The 25,513-nt window shown below is 43.0% G+C and overlaps 1 protein-coding gene across 1 annotated transcript in view; it reads right to left on the minus strand.

Annotated features, from left to right (window-relative positions):
* slc18a2 (solute carrier family 18 member 2) overlaps nucleotides 1–21,441 on the minus strand; it is a 37,550-nt gene extending 16,109 nt beyond the window's left edge. The window contains exons 1-8 of the mRNA XM_069722465.1: nucleotides 21,393–21,441; nucleotides 21,114–21,286; nucleotides 18,960–19,284; nucleotides 11,200–11,258; nucleotides 11,014–11,097; nucleotides 4,840–4,932; nucleotides 3,966–4,055; nucleotides 3,825–3,868 (exon numbers count right to left, since the gene is read on the minus strand). Coding sequence (XP_069578566.1) covers nucleotides 3,825–3,868; nucleotides 3,966–4,055; nucleotides 4,840–4,932; nucleotides 11,014–11,097; nucleotides 11,200–11,258; nucleotides 18,960–19,284; nucleotides 21,114–21,246 — 828 coding nt within the window. The 5' untranslated portion in view covers nucleotides 21,247–21,286; nucleotides 21,393–21,441. The remainder of the gene's footprint in view (nucleotides 1–3,824; nucleotides 3,869–3,965; nucleotides 4,056–4,839; nucleotides 4,933–11,013; nucleotides 11,098–11,199; nucleotides 11,259–18,959; nucleotides 19,285–21,113; nucleotides 21,287–21,392) is intronic.
* Nucleotides 21,442–25,513: the final 4,072 nt, after the last annotated feature.

The raw sequence follows: 25,513 nt of genomic DNA on the forward strand, positions 1-25,513 counted from the left end.
CCCATTGAGGAGGTGGAGGGATATTTCTAATGATGAGCAGGATGTGATGTCATCATGATTTATTCCAAATGTTCAGTTGACCAATCAGATCTCTGGGGCGGAGCTACTTGTATAATCAGATATGTCCATTAGACCCTAATGATGTGCGCTGGAACACATTTGTCGGTGATACCATTTTCAATGTAATTGAAGAGATATTTTTTTGAATTTTGATTGAATTATTTTGTATTTATATTTATGTTCCCACTTTTCTATCTAGAATAATAGCCTGATGCTTCTTGGTAGCCAGAGTTGATGATAACCTTAAGCTCCACAGACCAAAGAAAAGAGAGTCACTGGTTAAGAATGACTTTAATGAACTACAGAATTTTTGTTGCTATAATTCAGGTTGTGTGTCCATATCTTAGACTGTATATAGAAGAGGACGTAGTTTCAAAAAAAATTAGGCCAATGCGTAATTGCCTGACCACATCAGGTGCACTTTTATATACCTGGTAGGGGCCCCCATTTGGCCCAGGGGTCAATGAAGCCTTTGGGCACCTGTCAACTGCACCTCAATCCACCTTGGTGGTCTAACGTCTCTCTTATATCTTATTTTTTAGCTGTCCATTTCTTTCCTGACTAAACAACCTCTTCACAAAGCTAAATGGGTCTCTATAAAGAGGGAGCCCTAACTCTTCCCTCCCAAGCACTGCTAATCAATTTCTAAGATCTTGCGGCAACACCTCAATTCCCTGTCTTTCCTCTTCATTGGCCTTCTTCTATTGCTTCTTCAGCTGCCTTATTTCTTTCTTTACTAACCTATATTTCTTTCTGCCTTCTGGTTTGAACCACTTCTTTACCCTGTTCTTTCCTTTTCACCAATACCCCGAATCTCTCAACACCATACTGGTAGATGACATCTCCTAGTTTCTCTGACTTAACCTCTGCTGTCACTTTCAATCTCTCTGAACAATCCCACTAAATCTATATTCACTGACTGCCACACCTTACTGCCTTCTGCTTTGGGCTACCTGACTCTAGGTCCACTCTCACAACTCCTCTCATGACCGCACTGGGAATTGTTTCACCGCCTTTTCAGGAAGTACCGGCCAACGCGATGCCCTCGCATCCCTCCTGACAAGCATTTTCTCCTCCCTTGATGCATGTTGAGGCCCTTGGCTGTCATCACCTTCTGCCAACCACAACAACACACCTGCAGTTCCCTTCCTTCCCCCACTGAGTCCTTGTCCTCCCTTAATGTGTAAACGTTTTCTCTTGGTCATTTCAGTGCCAATGACCTACAGGTCAATCCTTCACTTGGTCGGTTCCATTCAAGGGTTTGTATCCAAGAGATCTGCCAGAATCTTCTTCCTCCCCTGCCCTCGCAGACTCTGGGTATATCATTCTGGTGTCTGCAGACGTAGTTGGGTTGGTGCAGTGGGACTGCTTGCACTCCTTCCTGCAGCTGCTCTGAGGTACCAGCCCATAGCAGCCCTGGTGGGGTCTATTTCCTCCTGTCAGCTGTCTCTCCATGCTGTCACTGGGACTTTCCCTGCATGTCAACTTCTCTCCTCACAACAGTCACCAGCTCTCATAAAACTGGGGGAGGAAGGTTTGTCAATGCACCTTATGAGACCAAAGGCAAAAGGCTAATTCCTAGCCACAACACAGTAGCAAACAGGATACATCCACTCTCCACATAGAGCATTAACACACCTTATTATGCCACCAGGACCAATTGACTTTAAAACCAAGTTCCTGTCCTACTTAGATCAGATGCTTCAGGATGATTTTGTGTCTGATAGAAAAAGACAGGCATCACCAAGTAAATTCTCTGATTTATTATGAGAGACAACGTTGACTACATATTGAATTCACTAACCACCAAGCAAACCTTGTTGATTTGAGCTAGCAAATGACTGAACTCTGCTCAGAGCACTAGTTCCCGTGTAGTATGCACCCTAACCACTCCGCTATCAGGTTGGCCGAACGCTCGTCGTGTTATTTTTGTTTTGTAAAAGCTACGAGGAAGTGCACAAAATGAAATTGTAGAAGGAGATTGACTCATTTTTCAAGACAAGTAGTCATGAAGGTGGAGCTATGATGACATGCTCAACTAAGTCTTTGCTTTGGAAGCAGGAAAAAAGGTCATCTTGCATTCAGTGATCATAATCATTCAGTTTTATAGTAGAACATTGATCTGGTTCTGGCATTTACAACAGCTTGAAGCTTCTTTCACACCACGGCTGCCACAGAGATATTACACATTCTACATCCAATTTTATAATTTAAACCTACTTGTCAAATGAAATTAGTGGAATGAGAGGAAAATGTAGAAATGCGTGGCATTCATTTTGATTTGACAGGGGCCGAGGGCAGGGGGTAGCAGAGCCCACAGAAACCCCACACTTTGAAAATCACTGCTTCACCTCTGGATGTAGGATGTAAAAACACAACTCTTTCACAAAACACTAGTTTTGAGCCTGACACAGAGAAATTCATGACATTTCCCCTGGTATGCTGAAAGGGATCAAACAAAATGCTCAAACTCCCACAGGGTAAGCTGTTCCAGACAAACTCGTATTAAAAAGAGCCGCAATCAACACAAAGTTATCTTTCCCTCCTGAAGATGATGCATTATTATCCTGTTTTCAGCTGGAAGGTTTTTTTTATGTTCCCAGAATGTTCTGCTGAAAGGTGAGATAACACTCTGACTTTGTTGTTAACTACTATTTTATTATACTTTTTTATTTCACTGATTGAACGCTCTTTTATTACTTTTATATACATATATATATAATCTTAGGATGACTTTTACTTATTTTACCAGCCAGGTAAATGTGAGACTGAATCAGAAGAACCGAGGTGCCTTAATAGTCACAAAAATCTGCAGTTTTCCTTTTTTACGAGGTCAAAACATTCAGAGACTTTTCCTGTTGCACATGAACAGTGTGCAGCACCAGGACATGCTCGGAGCAGCAGGAAGCTATAACCTCAGTGAATAAGTGTTCCAAGTTTTGTCACTTGATCAAAATCAGCCCCTGAGTTACACACATAAGTGCAGGTCCATGTGCACGGTGATTTCTCCGGGGCCATGAACAGAGAGCGCACATCACATTTTGGAAAACCGGAAACTCTGGTTTCAAGTATTTTGGGGAAAAGGATGCAGCCTTGAAAACACTGCAGCAGCAAACCTTCAGCATCTGGCACTGCACGTAGACTTTGACTCCCTTATCACCAAGTCAGAAGATATAAATCATAAATATGTCTAAATATGAGGCTGTGGTAGTGTTGGGCAGGATGATCAATAAAATGGTATCCCAGTTTGTTTTAAGATTCTGGTGGTTTCATGATATCTGTGTTTTTTGGTTTTTTTTTGCATGACTGGTGCTTTATATAGGTTTAGAGTGGCTTATTCATATTTCCTGAATACAAAGAATATGATAACATTTGGATGTCATCATGTGTTGCACATTTGAATCAAGACTCTGTGTGAATCATAATTTCTTTCCTTGACTTGATATTCTGTATCTATATAAAGTACAAATATATTTCAATGAATCACTACATATGTGCCTTGTCCTTGTTTGCTTGGACGAATGTCAGGCAATGTTAAGTGGTTTGCACTCATACAATAACTGCAGTCCATTTACCATTTACCTAAAGCCTGGTGTTCTGTTGCTGGTCTTTCACATTTCTCTCTACACTTCCGATACTCTCTCTACTATTGAATTAAGAAAAATGCCATACAATAGTCTTTTAAAAGCTGTGCAGCTCTAAAGGCCATCTCAATGAAGTGAGATCATCTTCAGGAAATGAATTATCAAGACAAACAAACTCACCTCTGGTTCCACCTTGGTGGGCTGAAGAACAAAGAGCTGCAGAGCTGTGAAGACATTGATTCAACATAATGTAAGATTTGATATCTAAACACAGAAATGTTATTTTGCTAAACAATTTAATGAAATAAAATGCAACTGTACCTCCATCAAACACAGCCAGGAAAGCGAGAATAATGAAAGGAGCAGTCTTCCCAACAAACTCGTACATAACACTGCCAAACGGGGGTCCAACTGCAGAGGACATGCTGGATGGTCAATGGTGGAGAGAACTTTCAAACAAATGCAACTACTGCAGCTTTTCACCACAACAGCTCAAGTTGTGCCAATTTTCTTTCGAGAATGTCTTTGGCAGCAGCTTTACGGTTTCTTTAAGTTTCGTGAGGTATTTCGTGAGGCATGTTTTCATTTCTGTGTCTCATGCGTTTCAGCTGCGTCTGACGCCTCGCATTTATAAAATAGAACCGACGTCTGTTTTTCCAGCTAAAATGTACAGGGAAACAATCTGTGATCACATTCGTACTGTATGATCAGAGCAGAAACTCAGTGTAGGCTCTGAATATATCGTGGTGATGCTTCACCAGGTGAGAGAACGGACACACATCTCGGTCTGTGTGTCTCGCTATGAACGCGGGTAAACAAAAATGCTTTTTGGTTACAACTCATCACTTGTCGAACCTCATAAATATTCTACTGATGGCGATTATCAAAGAGAAACTCATTGATTTAATGGTAGGACCTGCAGCTGCAGCTGATACACAGCAGGTGTGGATACATCATGTAACAGGTCACGCTAACGCCACTCCGGCAGTGAGTCCCAGGCCTTTCCAAATGCAACTTGTAATACTTTTCAGATAGACTGTAACTTTATTTGTAATTTCTGAGGTATGATTACTCTATTTAAATGAAAGATTTCATATGTAATAACTAAAAAAAGACAACAATGGGGCTCACATTTTCAATCTGTTACCTTTACAGAAGCATCCCAAGAATAGATGCACTATGAATGTATACATACCCAACACTCCCAAAGCGAGACCTCCTAAGGCGATCCCGATGGCGTGACCTCGCTCCTCATCATCTGTGTACACACTAGCAAGCATTCCCATCCCTGAAACACACCGCTGTCGAAGTTAGGCAACACAAATTCAACAGACACCAGTAACTGATACCGATGGTTCTACAGTAAATACCATTTGACGCACTTAAAAAACAGCATTAAATTTGATGGAAGAGGTGTTGCACAGGGATCTCTTCAAACTTGTGAAACCGAACAAAACTTCACATTTTATGGTGGTCTTTTATTGTGAGCAGTCTAAAACATCCTGTTTAATCAACATCTTGCCATACCTTTCAGAGGGATGGATTAATGTTGTAAAGGCCAAATGCTAATTGCACAAATTGTAACAAATTTGTGAACAACATTTTAGGGACATAAACGTTTTGTGTGCATATGGGAACAAAGGCAAGTGTTGCAATTATATTTTTGTTCAGTGTATCAGGCAACCTTGATTCGAAGACTCTCCTATATTTTTACCACACCTTTTATTTTGACCTTTCTAATTAGTTACAAACAATGTAAAGAAAACAGAATATAATGATTTGCAAATCATTTCATTGAAAAAAGACCAAAGCCAACATATCAAATGTTGAAATTGAGGAATTTTTTGGTTGCCTGATAGAGGATTTCAGCTGCTCAACAGTTCAGGGTCTCCTTTGTTGTATTGTTCATGTCCTGATGCTCCAGATGTTTTCAATGATTGACAGGTCTGGAATGCAGGAGGCCAGTTTATCAGCGGACTCTTCTACTAGAGAACCATGCTGTTGGAATACGTGCAGAATGTGGTTGGACGTTGTTCTGCTGAAATAAACAAGACCTTCCCTGAAAGAGACGTTGTCTGGATGGCAGCATATGTTGCTCCAAAACCTGAATATATCATTCAGCATTAATGCTTCCTTCCAGATGTTCAAGCTACCCATGCCAGGTGCACTAATGCATCCCTGTACCATCACAGATGCTGGCTTTAGAACTGAGCTGATAACAAGCTGGATGGTCCCTCTCCTCTTTAACCTGGAGGATGCAGCGTCCATGATTTCCAAACAGAATCTCAGATTGTGATCTATCAGACCTCAGGACAGAGAAGGCGGCGGTGTTTCTGGATCATGTTTCTATCTGGTTTCTTCTTTGGAGTTTTAACCTGCATTTGTGGACGCAGCGATGAGCTGTGTTCACAGACGATGGTTTTCACAAGTGTTCCTGAGCCCATGCAGTGATTTCCACTCCAGAATAGTGTGTTTTTAATGCAGTGCTGCCTGAGGGCCCGAAGATCACCACCATACAATATTGGTTTCCATCCTTCCGCAATATCATAATATTTTGTTTTTATTTATATTAAAACAGCATCTCGACTTTTTTTGGAAATGGGTTTATAATTTATTTTCAAAGCTCTAAATTTAATAATTGGGGAGCTGTGCTATTAGGTTAGTGGATAGCTAAACTAATTAGGTTGACTGAGTTTATTATTGCTGGAAGTATGTCACTTTCTTTCAGGCCACAAAAATGTGAAAAAATATCAGTCACTGATAATGAATGGTAGGAAGATTTCCAGTGTGTCAACACTTCAGTTTAGGAGAATATGATATGATCATTGCTACATAGATTCAGACTGTAGGAGCCATAATTAAAAAATCAACAATCATGTGCTGTGAGACTGTATATATGAGGTGTAATTAAAAAGTTTGGATACTGTTAATGTTGTGCATTAACAAAGAGCAGCACAGTAATGTGCGTGCAGAAGGACAAGCAATAGCTTTTCTAAAGAAGTGTTCCAGGTCACATTGCTTGACCAACATCAACACATGTTTTACACATTTTTGTGACTACAACCTAAAATTTTGTGTCAAACTCAGAAAATCAACAACAGATACCCTTGAATTGCTTCAGAAAGTCTTCAGTAGTGAAGCAGCGAGATGGACAAGGTGTTTGGAGTGACTTTCATGTTTTAAGAGAGGCAGTACATCACTGTCCACGACCGAAGAAGGCAAGGCAAGAGATTATCAGATGCAACTCGTTATGTATTTGTGGTGGCGGGGTGTGGTTAGCTCAGCTGCAGCGGGGATAGAGTGGGGGAGTGGTTCAGGGAACGGTGCTGGGACGGTGGAATGAGTCCAGCTGAGCCGGATTTTGACTAATTATCTCTCTCCTATAAAGTGAGCAGAGAGACACCGGAGAGAGAGAGAAGGAGGCTCCTCAGGAGTGGAGACAGATCGCTGGTCAGAGCGCTGGTCCGAGGGCTGGTCAGAGGGTTGGTCAGAGGGCTGGTCAGAGCGCTGGTCCGAGGGTTGGTCAGAGCGCTGGTCAGAGGGCTGGTCAGAGGGTTGGTCAGAGGGCTGGTGAGGGTTGGTCAGAGGGCTGGTCAGAGGGTTGGTCAGAGGGCTGGTCAGAGGGTTGGTCAGAGGGCTGGTCAGAGGGCTGGTCAGAGCGCTGGTCAGAGGGTTGGTCAGAGGGTTGGTCAGAGGGCTGGTCAGAGGGTTGGTCAGAGCGCTGGTCAGAGCGCTGGTCAGAGGGTTGGTCAGAGCGCTGGTCAGAGGGTTGGTCAGAGGGCTGGTCAGAGGGCTGGTCAGAGCGCTGGTCAGAGGGTTGGTCAGAGGGCTGGTCAGAGGGTTGGTCAGAGGGCTGGTCAGAGCACTGGTCAGAGGGTTGGTCAGAGGGCTGGTCAGAGGGTTGGTCAGAGGGCTGGTCAGAGCACTGGTCAGAGGGTTGGTCAGAGCGCTGGTCAGAGCGCTGGTCAGAGGGTTGGTCAGAGCGCTGGTCAGAGGGCTGGTCAGAGGGCTGGTCAGAGGGTTGGTCAGAGGGTTGGTCAGAGCGCTGGTCAGAGGGTTGGTCAGAGGGCTGGTCCGAGGGTTGGTCAGAGGGTTGGTCAGAGGGCTGGTCAGAGGGCTGGTCAGAGGGTTGGTCAGAGGGTTGGTCAGAGGGTTGGTCAGAGGGTTGGTCAGAGCGCTGGTCAGAGGGCTGGTCAGAGGGCTGGTCAGAGGGTTGGTCAGAGGGTTGGTCAGAGCGCTGGTCAGAGGGCTGGTCAGAGGGTTGGTCAGAGGGTTGGTCAGAGGGTTGGTCAGAGCGCTGGTCAGAGGGTTGGTCAGAGCGCTGGTCAGAGGGCTGGTCCGAGGGCTGGTCAGAGGGTTGGTCAGAGGGTTGGTCAGAGCGCTGGTCAGAGGGCTGGTCAGAGGGTTGGTCAGAGGGCTGGTCCGAGGGTTGGTCAGAGGGTTGGTCAGAGGGCTGGTCAGAGGGTTGGTCAGAGGGCTGGTCAGAGGGTTGGTCAGAGGGCTGGTCAGAGCGCTGGTCAGAGGGCTGGTCAGAGGGTTGGTCAGAGGGTTGGTCAGAGCGCTGGTCAGAGGGTTGGTCAGAGGGTTGGTCAGAGGGTTGGTCAGAGGGTTGGTCAGAGCGCTGGTCAGAGGGTTGGTCAGAGCGCTGGTCAGAGGGCTGGTCAGAGGGCTGGTCAGAGGGTTGGTCAGAGGGTTGGTCAGAGCGCTGGTCAGAGCGCTGGTCAGAGCGCTGGTCAGAGGGCTGGTCAGAGGGTTGGTCAGAGGGCTGGTCAGAGCACTGGTCAGAGGGTTGGTCAGAGCGCTGGTCAGAGCGCTGGTCAGAGGGTTGGTCAGAGCGCTGGTCAGAGGGCTGGTCAGAGGCCTGGTCAGAGGGTTGGTCAGAGGGCTGGTCAGAGGGCTGGTCAGAGGGTTGGTCAGAGCGCTGGTCAGAGGGTTGGTCAGAGGGCTGGTCAGAGGGCTGGTCAGAGGGTTGGTCAGAGGGTTGGTCAGAGGGCTGGTCAGAGGGTTGGTCAGAGCGCTGGTCAGAGCACTGGTCAGAGGGCTGGTCAGAGCGCTGGTCAGAGCGCTGGTCACGGTGACGGTGGATCATACGGTGTAAATAAACCCTGTTGAACTGAGATCAGTGGCTGGAGTGTGTTTGTGTCGGAGGAACCCACAATCAGTAACACAGATTTGTTTCAGTATTATTTTCTGTAATATTCATACAAGGTGTGGACAGGCATTATTATGCTGCAGGTGGTTGGCCTCTGGGACGATGTGCTGCGGCTCCACTGAGAAGCCCAGTTGTGGTGATTTGAAAATGAAAACGATTTCTTCAATTGCACAAATTATATTACCAGAGCTCCATAGAGCCTGTTCCCTCATTTGGACAAATTGTATTACCCGAGGCTCCACAGAGGCCAGAAGGCACTGCCTTTTTCGGGAGGGAGAAGAGATACTGAAACTTCGGATGCTTGGCAGCCTTTAACAGGCGTCTGATGGCAGCCGACCCATACAATAACACGGAAACCAAGGGATTCACTGTCCCTCTTCAGATCGGTCATTTTCAATGCAATCACACCCACATGAGCTCATTCAGCCCTGACCTACAGCTTTTATTAACTGAACAACAGGCAGACAGTTTGGCCAGTGGCCAGCCGTATTACTTTAATACTCACTAAATAAGAGGAAGGATAGAAAGTAGGAGGACATTATATGAAGGATGACGCTTGGTCACATCAGTCTGAACAGAAAGTCTGAGCATGCTGCAGGCTGATGTTAACATTCTGGACTACAGACTGGATATAAAAAAAAACAGACTGCATATAAAACTACAGACTGGATATAAAAAAAACAGACTGGATATAAAACTACAGACTGGATATAAAACTACAGACTGGTTATAAAACCACAGACTGCATATAAAACCACAGACTGGATATAAAACTACAGACTGGTTATAAAACTACAGACTAGATATAAAACCACAGACTGGATATAAAACTACAGACTGGTTATAAAACCACAGACTGGATATAAAACCACAGACTGGATATACAACTACAGACTGGATATAAAACCACAGACTGGATATAAAAGTGTTCGTAGCTTCAGGTCTGTAAAATGGTTCTGATCCAGAAGTGTCTTCAGCTGCAATACCAGCGAGTGCCACTAGAGGTCGGCTCCAAAAAGCCTCCGGCTCCATAGACTCCCATTCAACTTCTCTCATCAAATCCAAAGTGAATAAAATGTGTCCATCAGTTATCTCGGTGTTGTTAGCTAAAGTCACTCCTTCTTCTTAGTTTTCTGGAGGTCCATCTGAAAATAATCCCTCATTCATTAGAAAAGAAGATTCAAGAAGACCTGTTTTTGGGGGCGTGTCTGTTTGATTGACAGGCCTGCGGTGCAGTCAGGTTACAGCTATCGGTGGGCGGGACGTAGTATCGTCAGGTTTCCGATCAGATCGGTCAGATTCACCGCTGGCTCCTCCCCCAGCTTGTCCAAATATGGTCACTTCCTGCTCCAAACCGCTCCAAACTAACAAGATGATGACGGACAGAATCTGAACTGGAGGATTCATAACGTTCACAAACCAATGATGACATCACTGCTGGCTGCTGATTGAATCAGACTTTACATCACAGTGACTAATGTACCATCTTGTGGTATCTTGCTCCTATACATCTTTATTCTCTCACTCTAAAAAACAAATATTTCAACTTTATCTTTGTTTAACCAGAGTAGATTTTGTCAGACTGACTGGTTCAACTCACTGTTTGTATGGGACCAGAGACACCTGGTAATGTCTCAGTGTCGTCTGCATGAGGTAAGATATTTTGTTGTTTTCAACACCTTGAGCTAGTGAAAGAATGTAAATGTTTGTCTATGCAAGTCATTTTTGTACACTTAGATGTGTGAAAATCTATATAAAAGAGTCCCTGGTACTTAAATTCAAAGATGAGACTTTTCTCCCGTCTGTGTTGAAGTAAATGTTATTTAATACCTTAAAAAGAGCAGTCAAAATCCAAACTGGAAAACATCAGAATAATTGTTTAGGGCCAGGAATGTGTTAAAACTGGCCATTTAAATTTTACTTAAAAGTTACAGCTTTGGTATGGGCCTACAATTTGTTTTTATTAGTGTCTCGATCGTTGTTACCTGGAAATGCCTTAATATCTGCGTTTTTCAGGGAAGAAAATCTGTAAATATTATTTCTTTCAAGCCTTTGGATTTAGATTTGCTTGCAAATGTCATAGATGACATAAACTAATACTAAATTAGGCCTTTTAAAAATACTTTAATGGCATCAACGAAACTGCGAAAGTGAAATAGAGTGAACAGTGGAATAGACCATGAACATCACATTGAAGCAGACAGAAGGAGGTCATACCAGCCACTGATGAGCAGGAGGAGCCCACACCTTGGAGCGATCTGGCCAGGAACAGCAGAACGTAGCTCGATGAGAAGGCGAACACTTCACAACATGGGAAACAACAGAAATATGGACAGAGAATCATCAGGCATGATTCAGGCATTCAGACTTTCTGATCACAAAAAAATGTTTGCTGGAACTTACTGATAGTAGAGACGAACATGATGCAGAAGCCAATGAACATGGGTAGCTGGTAACCTACTCTAAGGGAACACAGAATAAAAGGCAAGCGTTACATTTGAACAGTAAACATATGGTTAGTTTGAGATGTCGACACAAATACTGTTTACAGTATATATTTAAACAAACGGATTACTTTAAATCTGACTTTCATTATCTTCAGTTTTAAAAGCATCCTTCATTACAATGGAAGATGTGATGTGCCAAAACAGCAAGTAGCTCAACTATGTAGTAATATGAAACCATCACCTTTAAGCCCACATTGTTAAAAAATTAAATTCATGCAAACACTCCCTGCCTCTTTCTTCACCACCCTTCAGCCGCTCGCATTCAGCTCAAGCTGGCTGCTGAATGATATGGAAAGCCCCACAGCGCAAGTTGACCAGATGGCAGTTTTTCCTATGGAGTTGTTCGCCACTGGGTGACGGTTTAGGTCCCCTTGGTGTTAGTTAGCTGGTAACTAGCTGCTCTTCTTTGTTTCCATCATTAACTCTCATCGCTTTACACATCAGTGACCTGCTGTTGTCTATAATACAACCCTGTAGTTGGGACGCTGTGCAAAATGTAAATAAAAACAGATTGTGATTATTTGTAAATCATTCAAACCCATATTTAATTGAAAATAGAACAAAGACGATATATCAATTGTTAAAGCGGAGAAATTGTATTGTTTTATGGAAAATTTGATGCCAGCAACACGTTTAAAAAAAAGTTGGGACACGGTCAACAGAATACTGGAAAAGTTGTGTAAAGATAAAAAAAATATAAAAAATAAACATCTGATGGAACATTTCACAACTAATAAGGTTACCTGGCAACAGATCAGTAACAGTAGTGGAAATCACTGCATGGGCTCAGGAACACTTGTGAAAACCATCGTCTGTGAACACAGTTCATCGCTGCGTCCACAAATGCAGGTTAAAACTCTCCAAAGAAGAAACCAGATAGAAACATGATCCAGAGACATATTCCAACAGCATGGCTCCATAGTAGAAGAGTCCGCTGATAAACTGGCCTCCTGCAGTCCAGACTTGTCAATCATTGAAAACATCTGGAGCATCAGGACATGAACAATACAACAAAGGAGACCCTGAACTGTTGAGCAGCTGAAATCCTCTATCAGGCCAGAATGGGACCACATTTCACTTTCAAAACTCCACAAGAAGAGGTGATGCAGCAAAGTGGTGAACATGATCCCAATGTGTTGCTGGCATCAACTTCAAAATGAGCAGATATTTTTCATAAAAATTAGAATATACTTTTTATGAAACAATAACATTTTACAGTTTCACCATTTGATATCTTGTCTTCTATCTATTTTAATTAAATGTGAGTTTGTGATTTGCAAATCATTGCATTCTGCTTTTATTTACATTTTACACAGCGTCCCACGTTTTTTGGAAACGGGGTTGTACAAGACAAAAATAAACCTTTGCATAATTTTGAGGAATTTTCACTGGTAAAAATATTTAGTAACTTCACTCTTAACGTAAAGTTAAAGTCACAAGAATCTTGTGGCCTCCTGTTGTTTATACTCCTCTTTTGATTGATTGAAGAGTTTTCTTATTTAAAATAATTTGCTACATAATTTTGTGGAATTTATTGGAAAAAAAAAAACAGGAGATCATTGTTACGTGAAATAAGTTTGGTGACGCTCAGCTAAAAAAAGACTGAAGTTAGTTATTATTTTTGCATTGCTTGTGTTTTAACAACATTTAGTTGATCAGGTATTGAATTAGGCAGTTTGCATACAGCAGTATCTTTCCAACTTCACCAAAGTTGTGTTTGCTTGTGTCTTCCTGTCCACTGAGAGGGTTCCTGTAATGTTACTGAGCGACACTCACATGAAGCTCACAGTTTTTACTTTGGAAAATAATCCTGAAAACGTGATAATCGTTGCTTGCTTGATTGTGGACATTAATCTGATGCCTGTTGCAAACAATGCAGAGTCTCTCATTTATATGTTTTAGTCACGGGTGTGTGAATTGACCTGAATATGAAGCATCTGTCGCACAAAATAATAATACTTTTTGAAGAGAGAAGACGGAGTCCTCTCCGTCGGAGCGGAAGACTCATTTCAGCAGCGGCATACAGAAGCTGTTGCGAGTGGAAATCATCAGCTGTAGCATTGACTGCAAATTTGACTCACGTCTTCTAGCATACAAAACCCCACAAAGACATGTTAGCAAGGTTAAAAACTTGATTTCCATCGGGGAAAGACTTAAAAGACTAAAAGCTGCCGTGTAGTATTCCCCTGTGAATACCTGATATGCATGACTCCCCTTTCTTGTCTTCTGTCAGCAGGTGACAATGGGACTGTGTTGTTTGCTTCAATTACAGCATAAGTGAGAGCCCGTCTGAGACACTAAATGCTGGCTTGGAGGTGAATGCCAGTAATGTCTGAGGGTGGTCACACTTCTCTCCCCTTCATCTCCCTTTCTTTTTGGAAAATTTTCAACTGGCTCAAATATCGACAGTGTTTATTTGTCAATTTTTTGGGGATCATATTAATGTTCAGTTCTTCCTCTGTGGATTAAAGCTGTCTCAGTGTCTTCTGTCTCTTCACGTGATCCCAAATGGGCTCCTTGAGGATGAGATCAGGACTCTGTGGTAGTCCTACCATCTGTTGCAGGACTACATGTTCTTCTTGTGGCTGAAGATCGTTCTTTATGATGCTGGCTGGATATTTGGCCTCATTCTCTGGTTGCAGAATCAATCTGGAATAATCAGATGTCTCCCCATTGTATTTTTGTGAGAGAGAAGAATCTATACACAGGTGCCAAAGACATTTGCATGTACATGTATTTAAAAGCTGATCAGTCAGTCTGGTGCACCCCACCTCAAATACATGAAAACAAAAAGGATTTCTTCAAGGTCAGCGGTACGGAGCCTGGGAGTGGCAATAGAGCGAAACAAAATGGAATTAAAACGTGGTGTCCCGAGATCTCGATTTAGTGTCCCGAGATCTCGATTTAGTGTCCCGAGGCCTCGATTTAGTGTCCCGAGGCCTCGATTTAGTACTAGTATCTGCGTGCATGAAATAGCATTTCGTTATATGTATTAAGTTCAACACATGCTCATTGATTGGACTGACGCAGGGAAGTGCAAAAATTGAGAGCTTAATTCTTCATTTCCGGTTTCTGCTGGTTTGCTGGCACATCGTCTGTTTGGATGAGAAGAGGAACATTTGAGAAGCTTTGCTTATTCTAAATGAGGATTTATTTATGTTGATGAAGCCATTTTTACTTGCAAAGGTTTTCTTAGTGCTGTAAAGCTTTCAGCAGAGCTTCTATTTTTTTACTGTGCTGAAATTAAATTTTGCCAAACTGCAAGATAATTTGCAGTTATTATTCCCATCATAAGGTTGTGATTTCCCAGAGACACTGGTCCAAGGTTTTGTCACCCCAACCTCCACCGTACACTGACTTTGTGGCTCTGTTACTACGTCACTTCGCTTCCTTGTTTGTTACAATCATAATTACTATGATGACTATCATCTCTGTTCTGGTCTTCATCAACCCGGCCTTTAGCTGCTAAATACTCCACTAAGTTGACTATCTTTGTGCCATCTGTGCTGCTGTTAGCTTTCAGTGCTACAACTAGAAATGTGCTTGAAGTTATGGGCGGTGAAGCAAAACAATGAGCTGAACACTGTGAAATGGTGCTGAAGAGCTGAGTACGACTGCTGAGTCGGATTTACTTTCTGTTGGTTCATCAATTCAAGCAACCTCTTTGGCATCACATGTATCCAACTGATCCATTGTAAAATTAAAAATATGAATTGGTGCAGCTTTACAATGTACCAGCTCCTCAATGCTTTCTCCAAAAATCATTGGCTCAAGCAGTCTTCAAATAGTATTCAAAGAGACATGAGGTTAGTTTTTAGGATCGTATATCAGCTGAAATTTGAGTGACTCATCCACGATGCAGCTCTCCATGCCTTAGCAGACTTGGCACATACACAGACATGATAAGGATTTCTGCTCTATGTAATTCGGTTGGATTAGATCTGTTGTAGCTGACATGTGCATGTTTACCATATGCATCATTTGATTTTCCTCCCTAGAATGCAAATAGGGGGTCTGTTACTGCGCCTTCTCTTCCATCTTGCCTTAGATAAGGCCACAACTGTTATTCTTAATTGACTTCTGTAGACACTAATTTTAACCACAACTTTGACCATCAGTGAGTTGGAAGCCTCTGCAGCCTGAGAGGAAACCTGCAAACTCTGTCCTTTGTCACTCTGCTCTCAGTAATTATTTCCTCTTTGACAATTTTTTTCTCTTCACTTGTATATTTGTTGCAGTATTCATGAAATTCTCACATTGAGTTGAATGGTCTTCACTTATGAAGTGCTTCATCACCTTATCTGTCTCAGAGCCTTTTACACTGTTTCCCACTCACACACTAATGGAGCTGAGCGGCCATGCAAGGTGCTCCCCATCAGGAAGACATTCACACACCGATGGTACGCCGTCGGGACAAACTTGGGGTTCAGTGTCTTGCCCAAGGACACTTAGGCATGTAGACAGGATGAGCCGGTAATTGGACCAGCAACCTTCGGATTAGTGTCACAACAGTAAAGTGAAGCTAGAGCCAGTGGGACCACTTCACCACACTTCAGACTCAAGACCCTAAAAACCATCAGAGAACGCTAGCCGGAGGCCGAGTGGCTGCTTCCACCCCTGGAGGCACACATGACGGGAAAGCTTCACAGACATGAGGAAGGCCATGCTGGACAGGCTTTCTCCAGAGGTCTGTTGGTGCCAGTTCCAGGAGGCTAGGCGGGGCCTGCAGGACTAGCCTTCACCCTCGGCACACCAGCTGAGAGATGCAGCTAATGTAGCTAACGATGTAGCTAAAGGACTGTGCATGCAATGGGAGGCTACTGGAATAGGTGAACCTCAAGTAATCTGTGGAGGGGCATTCAAAAAAACAAATCATCCTGGGTTCGGTGATATGGGTGCTGTGCTTGGCGGTGACGCGAGGTTGTCCAACAATGAAGACGGGAGCGGGGGCCTGCAGGGCCTCTTGTGAAGACGACACTGGCTCCCAAAATTACACTCCACGGAAGTTAGTCACTTGAGCAGTCACATGACAATACTCCATGCTCTGTCTTTGACCACGTGATAAAAAATGATGGTCAGATGCAGCACTGTCACATCCACATGTCTCGCTGGGTGGGGACAGGCTGTAGCATCAGAAAGGATAAGAATCATCCATTTGTTGGTGCCAAAAAGCCACCAGGAAACAGGTTTCCAAGCAGGTCACTGTAACCAGACAGCTGGTCACATGAGATATGATAAAACACCAGAATGGATTATGACCTGGTCCTAAAGGTCAGGAGTTCAGGGGGATGGTGTCACTGCCGTGCAGCTTTGGGCCCATTGTCCTTAAAAGAGATCGCTTCTGAATACGATGGCTTGGACCTCATGTGGCTGTTTCCCTGGAGGGCACACAGATATCATCTTTGTGTTTGTGGATTGAATTGTGCAACGCGATATCCCGAGGTGGTGCAGAGTGATGCTGCAGCCACTGTTTCAAGTCATCTCCCAAGTCGGGATCTCGAAAGATACCTTCACTGAGCAGGGAACTTTCTTCATGTCAGGTATAATCAGGGAACATATTCAGACAAGACAATTGACATCAGGAGATAAAATACTCATATTACTTCCTTCTTCCACTTCCAAACTCCTCACCAAGTGGTGAGGACCCGTTGTGGTCACACGGCGAGTGGAAATGTGGAACCTAAAGTCTCTGAGAGAGATGAGGTCGGACCTGAGGTACCCGAATCCACCCAACCTGCCTCGCTCTCCTGTGATGACCGTTTCTCTCCGGTGGTTGTCGCTGTGTTGCCTGACCTGTTCTCCTCCCTGCCAGGATGCAAAAACCTCAAAGAGCATCATCGGCGTCCTCGGCTCACTGCCCACTCAAAGACATGCGTGCTTGGATAGCGGCAGGTTCAGTATCTGGTGCACCGTTCAGGTGGCAGGCAGGACTGCCCCAAGCTGGACGAGACTAATGCGTCCAGGTAAATCTAAATAAGAGGTGAGGTGGTTTTTACTGACTGTCAATTCCCTACTTCTCTGACCTCTGACTTACCTGACTGGACGGCTATTAGAAAGGGAGCAGCACTGTGGAGACGGAGTCCATTCACTCTGAATGAAGGATACCAACGTTCAGACTACTCAGTGGATCACTAAAGGAGGGCAGCGGGCAGGTTTCTGTGGCAGCTGTAGGAGGGAGAGATGCCGAGGAAGGAGTTAATTGGCGCAGAAGTTTTGTGTTTTCTGATTGTGTCGTCTCCCTATTTATTGGCAGCAGAGGTCCTGAGCCGGACAGAACCGAGAGCAAGTGGCTCTTTATGTGTGGATTTGTGTGAGTTAGTATTAAGTGGTTCAATTAAAACCCATTGTGTGTGGCGAACCCACGCCAACAGTTGCTGTAATCATATTTAATATTGTGCACAAGAACCGTCCGCTCCCGTTTATGCTGCCTCAACATCTAAAGACTGTTTTCCAGCGGTTCCGTCTCCGACAGGCTGCCGGAGTGAATCTCCGTCATTTAAGTCGATGCTTCACATTCATATGTGCATTTAATGCTCAACAGGCAGGCAGATTTTTTTTTTTATATTAGCCTTTATATCAAGGAAAAAAAATTAAATTCTAATGGAATTGTTATGTTTCTACATGTCTCTCACCAGAAAATATTGTATGTAGATATCTTTTTATAGTTGTGTGGAGGAGATTGTCTAGAATCTGTTAATATCTGAACCATGTTTGTGGGACACTGTATGACTCAGCAGTTTGAAAAAATATGTGCTGAGTGCCTGACGGAAAATAAATATCATGAATGACTGCAGGTGTCCAGGGACCCAACCAGGGACTCACACTCAGGACATACGGCCCTGTGAGATGGGATAATAACTCAGCTGTAGTGTAGGCCCACTAATATGTTGTTATTATTATTATTATTATCATCATCATTATTATTATTACAAAGTGGGAGGTAATGTCAGCTCTACGTTGGAGACTGTACAGAGGTCAGCTGTGATTTTAAAACGGGATAATGTGAAAACTCTTAGTGCTCCAGAGAAACGAGTGGTATCATCAGAGGCTCGTTTCTGCTGGTTATTTTGATATTCAGAGATCAGGACTTCTGGATTTCTTCAGTTCAGAGTAGATGGAGGCAGAACTTCATGAGTGGAACGACGACGCAACTTCAACTTCGATTACCTCTGCAGCGCTTCGTCACACAGACTCGTAAATGTGATAACACCCCGACTGTAAAACATGGTGGCAGCATCATGCTTTGAGAGAGCTTATCATCAGCAGGGACACGGAGTCAGAAATGAGAGCTACTTGAAGAAAGCCTGGTGCAGAGAGCATCGACGGTTCGACCCTTCAGCACAACACTGAATAAAAGCCCCGAGCCAAGACAACGTCGACGGGACTGAAAGTCTCTGACTCCTCTTGAGTCACCCGGCCGGAGCCTGACAGGAAGAATGGGATCAACTTCCCAAATCCAGAGGGGCAACATTTGTAGAAGCCAAGAAGAGTCACATATGTCGGAATCAAGTTTTTGGTCTTTCATAGATTTGCAAACCAAACATATTTCCAGTTTGTGGTTGAGGTGTAGACTGATGATTTAAGAAACCTCTGTATACACTCAGCCAAGCAGCTAAAGGTCTCCACACAGAAACACAAGGACGTGATCGGACCTACCTGTTGGTGAGCGGCCCGATGAACGGGTTGGTCAACAGCTGCACGGTGGCCTTGGAAGCAAACAGCATCCCCACTTTCACGTTCTCGTTGAGCAGCCTGCTGGTGGACTGCGGGCAGTCGGAGGAGTTCTGCAGCAGGTGTGCAGCAGCCGAGGTTGGAGGCACCGGGTCGGTGGAGTTGGAGCCAGACAACCTGACGCTGTTATCGTATAAGGACACAATGCTGTGGAAGGATCCTGGAGGCCCCTGCTGAGACAGGCTGTTGTTCTTCACCACCACATCTGCTGACTCGTCCAGGTTGTACAGATAGCTGGGAATGATGGGAACTACAAAGAGGAGAGAGACGGTTGCTAATAAGAGTAAGAGTAAGAGATCATCAGGAGGTTTACAGTTCAGCCCAAAATCATTCAGACACCTCAAATCTTCATGTGTAGTGAATTTGACCAAAGGTTTACTTCTGGCTGTAAATGTCAGAACCAAGTGAAACAGGATGTGAGACATGGTGCAGAGATATGAATGAAAACATGAACTGTTCCTGTGTTTTTTAAATATTTGTATTAAAAATATCACGTCCATAATGTAAAGCAGCCACACGGGACAACCAGGGGTCCTCACTCAGCCTTTGGTTTTACACGACTTCAAACAGACTAGAAAACTACTGCAGGAGCTGTTCTCACTTTCTAGTTGAAGAAAACGCAGAGAAGTTTGGACATTTTAGTAAAAAGTGTTTTATTATGAACATCTCTGGCAAAATGTCTTCCGGTGTTTTGTGACGTGTTTCAATCATTTACAGATGATGAAACCTGCTGGTCAAATAAAAATCCACCAGACGTGAGGACTTGATGTGGGTAAGAATCATATTGGGCTGAACTGCATGTTTCCATTTGAGCTCCAGTTCACTACAAGCAGATTCTCTCACTACGGTGGGAAAATAAAACTGACGGCCGCCGTGAAGCTGACATGAAAAGTGTTTTAGTTCTGTACATTTCTCCTGAAGCAGCCTGAAGATAGACGGTGTTCCTTGTTACAGACTGTCTGGCCGTCTGCGTGCCTGATTCATTAATTCACATTAATAGATTTTTTTCGAGCTGTTAATTTTGTCATTAAGACACTGTGAGTAAAAGCATCGACCAATCACAGGGTGGGAGAGGAACACACATCACAACTCCTCATGTCAGTGTTGGTTTTATGTCTCTAGCCACCAGTTGTTATACGACAAGGAGCAGAAAAAATACAAAGACAACACACGGAGAAGCATCACCAAAGAATTAATCGATTCTAAAAAAAATTTACGATAAATTTGTATCACTGCAGGCAAAAACTATGAAAGCCACCTGTTAAAAATCCTCAAAACATGCAGGTAATTGACAGAGAACCACTTAATACGTTATTTTAATTTATCTATTAACATCCCACTAATTGAGGCAACCCTAAAAATAATTCAGAACCTGATTAAAAATCTAAATCTCAACCTCAACACAACCTTGAATTGAGAATTAACAGTGTCAAATGGTCGTCCCTGAAAATCTCTGACAACTTTACTTGATTTAGATTAAAGTATTTTGTGTGTTTTCAGGTGTAAATTGACAGAATTGAAGTACAGTATGTTGCTTTACTGCTGATTAATGACACAAGAACGAATTCAAACAAAACAAACAGAATAACCATCTCATGCACCAAGTGTTACTGGAATATTGTCCCCTTCCTAGAATCTATTGTAAATTATGAACCGGATGCCAGTCAGGTCGATTTACACGTCAATAAAATAACTGATCCGAAAGATGAGAGGAACAATATTTACGAGGTTATATACAGTATCAGCGTTTTAAGGGATTTTAATTTCTTTTTAAATATGACTGATCAGATCATCGTTTCCAATCATTGTAGTGGAGAGCACGCGTCAATGTCGGATACTGTTAAATCTGAAATTACAGATCATTATTAATGCTGCCTGTCAGCATTTTACATATAGACAATTATTTATTGTCACAGGACTGTGTGCTCCACGCGCGTTTTGAATTTAGAGAAGGGATTTTGTCAGTGTCCCGACTAAAAACATGTTGAACATATCTGGACACATCCACCTGTTGCGCAAAGACACAGAGAGAAACCAACTTTGCAGAGATGGAGATGAGAGGAGCAGGAGCGCACCTACCGACTACAGTCAGCAGCATGTTATCCAGCAGCAGCGCCACGAAGACAATGAAGAGAATCAGCTTCCTCGACTGTCGCTCCTCTCGGAGCCATTTGATGAAATGTAACTCCCGCAGCGCCTCTAGTCCTCCCATAGTGTTTATTCCGAAACAGAGCAACACAAGAAGAAGGCACCTGGAGAGAAAAAAGGTGGAAGGGATGGTCAGTAACTTCCTACAAAAGACTATTATATGAAAGAACAAGACATAAGGCTGATAAAGAAGTTAGAAAGATAAAGTACCCAGGATGTGTGAAGCAGGGAGCGCAGCGGAGAGACGCTCAACTCACGCACAAGGAGCAGCAGCAGCGCTGTGAGGAGGAGGAGGAGGAGGAGATGAGGAGAAGGAGGAGGAGATGAGGAGGAGAGGTCTTCCTACTGATTGGAGCCGCTGCTGACGTCATTCACGCTTTATTCAAATAGTCGACGCACAACGGAACACAATAATAGAGTTCAAACAATAGAACCGTGACAGCAAACAGGAGCAACAACAGGCTGCAGGTACGAGACCTCAGCGTGGGCTGTAATGATGGTGGAAAGGCACACAGCAGTCACACACACACTCACACATGCACATATATATGCACACACACACATATATATACATACATATATACAACCTCGCTTCCAAAAAAAGTTAGAGGCTGTAAAATGTAAATGAAAACTGAGTGCAATGATTTGCAAATTACATAAAACCCATATTTAATTGAAAATAGACCAAAGACAACATATAAAATGTTGGAACTGCGAAATGTTATTGTTTTATAAAAAGTATATTCTCTTTTTGAATTTGATGGCAGCAACACGACTCTAAAAAGTTGAGACGATCAACAAAAGACTGGAAAAGTTGTGTAATGCTAAAATAAAACCACCTGGTGGAACATCTCACAGCTAATTAGGGTTTTTTTGAGAGGCAGAATCTCTCAGCAGTGAGGAGGGGGAGAGGTTCACTACTGGTAACCTCCAGGCTAAAGAGGAGAGGGACCATCCAGCTTGTTATCAGCGCTCAGTTGAAAAGTCAATATCTGTGGTGGTACAGGGATGCATTGGTGCACATGTCTGGATGGCAGCATGTGTTGCTCCAAAACCTGAATATATCTTCAACACTCATGGTTCCTCCCAGACGTACATGCTGCCCATCCTAACGTCTCTTTCAGGAAAGGTCCGGCTTATTTCAGCAAAACAATGTCAAACCTGTCAAGACCTGAAAATGTCTACATCAATAAAAATGATGAGTGTGAAGATGTAGGCCATTTCATTTTTGCTATTTTTGTTTGTCCTAAATCCCTCTCTATTGACTGTAAGGTGCACTACATTTATTGCACCATATCGTATTTGAAATTCTGAGTATGTATATTCACTTTAGAAAGAGCGCAGAAGTTCCACAGTGCAACAACATTGGTTGTGTATCAGTGTCCAAAATCTCAATTTACTGCCAACCAGAAAGTGTCATGTTATGAATGAACCAATGAATGAGTGAACAACATGGCTACTGACTCACTTTTAAACAATATAGTTAAATATAATATATAGTACAATCACAATCTACTGTGTCTACAATAAATTGGGTTTTTGATGATACAGAGCAGGAACAGAGTGGAATATGGGATATATTTTATTGTATCATGTATGTATTGTGCATTTTCCTGTTGACTTGTTGGCTTTCATTGTGTGGACATAAATAAATAAAGGAATGCTTTTCCTTTTGTCTCAGTCAGTCCTCTCAGTTTATGATTTGGACCTCAGTTCCCAACAAATACAAAAATACAAAGCAGTTGAGTTGCCTTACTGTTGTAAATATCTGATACTATAAAATGACGACATCTGCTGGGCAATCACAGGTATGTGTTCTTTTTACTGAGGGATTAAAGTTCCCAAATAGTATAGATGCAGATTCTGTTTTTCATTATAACGCAAGTGTAGCTGCTACGTAAACACCGTGGAAGTGTTCACAAAATGCAGCATGTACTTACCCTCAGGTCATATGTGTCTCCATCCTCAGCACGGCCCGTCCAACCTCTCATCCGGTACCAAACACGCAGGAGTCACTCTGTAGAGGAGCTGCAAAACTACAAGACCGAAGAAAATCTGTGACTGGCGAGGTGTGCTACACTCAGAAAAGGAGTCAGCCAATCAGAGGAGAGATTGACACCAATGCACCTTTTAGAAACAATGACACAAAACAGCATGTTGTTGGGACGTCACCAGAGAAGCTTCAGTTGATGCTAGAGATATACAGTATGCCCTACCAATTCAATTCAATTCAATTCAATTCAATTCAATTCAATTCAATTCTTTATTTATATAACGCCAAATCACAACACAGGTTATTTAATGGCACTTAACACTTAAAGTCTTTACAGTAAGACTTTACAATATTATACAGAGAAACCAACAATTTAACAATTCAACAATTCAACAATTCAACAATTCAATAATTCAATAATTCAATAATTCCCACATAAACTAGGAGGGGAAAAAAACTTCTCTTTAACAGGAAGAAACCTCCGAAAGAACAGAAACTACACGAGCAAAGGAACTGAATGGAGACAACAGCTAATAATAAGAAACTATGGGAGAGAAGAAGATGGTGAGGTATGAGTCAGTTAAAGAGTAGGAGGAAAGAAAAGAAGCTCAGCATGTAACGAGGTCCTCCAGCAGCCTCGGCCTATAACAGCATAACTAAGGGTTGGTTCAGGTCTACCTGAGCCACCCCTAACTATAGGCTTTATCAAGAAGGAACGTTTTGAGTCTAATCTTAAAGCTAGAGAGGGTTTCTGCCCCTCCAACACAAACTGGGAGCTGGTTCCACAGGGGAGGAGCCTGAACACTGAAGCTCCGCCTCCCATTCTACTTCTGGAAACTCTAGGAACCACAAGTAGACCAGCGTACTGAGAGAGAAGGGCTCTGCTAGGATTATATGGTTCTATAAGATCTCTAAGATATGATGGAGCCTGGTCATGTAGAGCTTTGTAAGTCATCAAGAGAACTTTAAATTATATTCTTGATTTCACAGGAAGTCAGTGAAGAGAAGATAAAACTGGAGAAATATGATCTCTCTTGTTAAATCCCATCAGTACTCTTGCTGCAGCATTTTGGATCAGCTGCAGGTTTTTAATGAGTAATTTGGACATCCTGACAACAAGGAATTACAATAATCTAGTCTAGAAGTAACAAACGCATGAATGAGTTTTTCTGCGTCACGCTGATAAAGGATTTTCCTGATTTCATTAATATTACGTAGATGAAAGAAGGCAGTTCTGGACGTTTGCTTTATATGGTGTCTAAAGGACAAATCCTCATCAAATATGACTCCAAGGTTCCTCATAGTTTTGCTGGAGGCCAAGAGAACGTCATCTAGAGTAACTAAGTGATTACAGAAAGAGTATCTGAGGTGTTTAGGACCAAGTACAAGAACTTCTGTTTTGTCTGAATTTAGAAGCAGGAAGTTTTTGGTCATCCAGGCCTTTATGTCTATTAGACAGGCTTCAAGTTTTACTAACTGATTAGTTTCATCTGGTTTTATAGAAAGATATAGCTGAGTGTCATCTGCATAACAATGGAAGTTGATGCAGTGCTTCCTGATGACATCTCCTAATGGAAGCATGTAGAAAGTAAAAAGTATTGGGCCTAACACTGAGCCTTGTGGAACTCCATAACTAACTCTTGTTTGTCTGGAAGACTCATTGTTGACATGGACAAACTGGAATCTATCTGATAAGTAGGATTTGAACCAGTCTAATGCAGTTCCTTTAATCCTCGTAACGTCTTCTAATCTCTGTAATAAGATCGTATGATCAATCGTATCAAAAGCCACCTGTCAAATCGATGATTTATAACATGATGAAAGATTTATGACCCCTAAGCCCCGCCCCTTTTTTATGACTTCCTCCAACGTGGTCTGCTTCTTTGATCAGGATAGGTGTCCTTTGATCCTTGGTTTATTACCGTGGGAAAGGACTTTTTTTGGTATGATCCTTTGATCTAGGGTATTTTACGACCTGTAATAAACTGTTTAATTACCGTGGGAAGTAAGGAATGATTTTTTTATGATCTATAGATGTTAATGTATAGATGTTCATGTGATGGAGGTGCCTGAGAGGCTGGTCTTGGCCCACCTCAGGCCGCTGGTGAAATCTTCTCTGGACCCTCTGCAATTTGCGTACCAGCCTCATGTGGGAGTGGACGACGCCATCATCTACCTGCTGCAACGAGCTCAGTCTCACCTGGATGGAACCGGTGACTCTGTGAGAATCACTTTCTTTGATTTCTCCAGTGCATTCAACACCATCCAACCACTGCTGCTGAGGGAGAAGCTGCGGGTGGTGGGGGTGGACATGTCCACCGTCTCCTGGATCAATGAC

Source organism: Brachyistius frenatus, unplaced genomic scaffold, assembly GCF_029030835.1.
Source record: "Brachyistius frenatus isolate BFR_SWC_R1_liver_20210118 unplaced genomic scaffold, ASM2903083v1 Contig_292, whole genome shotgun sequence".
Lineage (NCBI taxonomy): Eukaryota > Metazoa > Chordata > Actinopteri > Embiotocidae > Brachyistius > Brachyistius frenatus.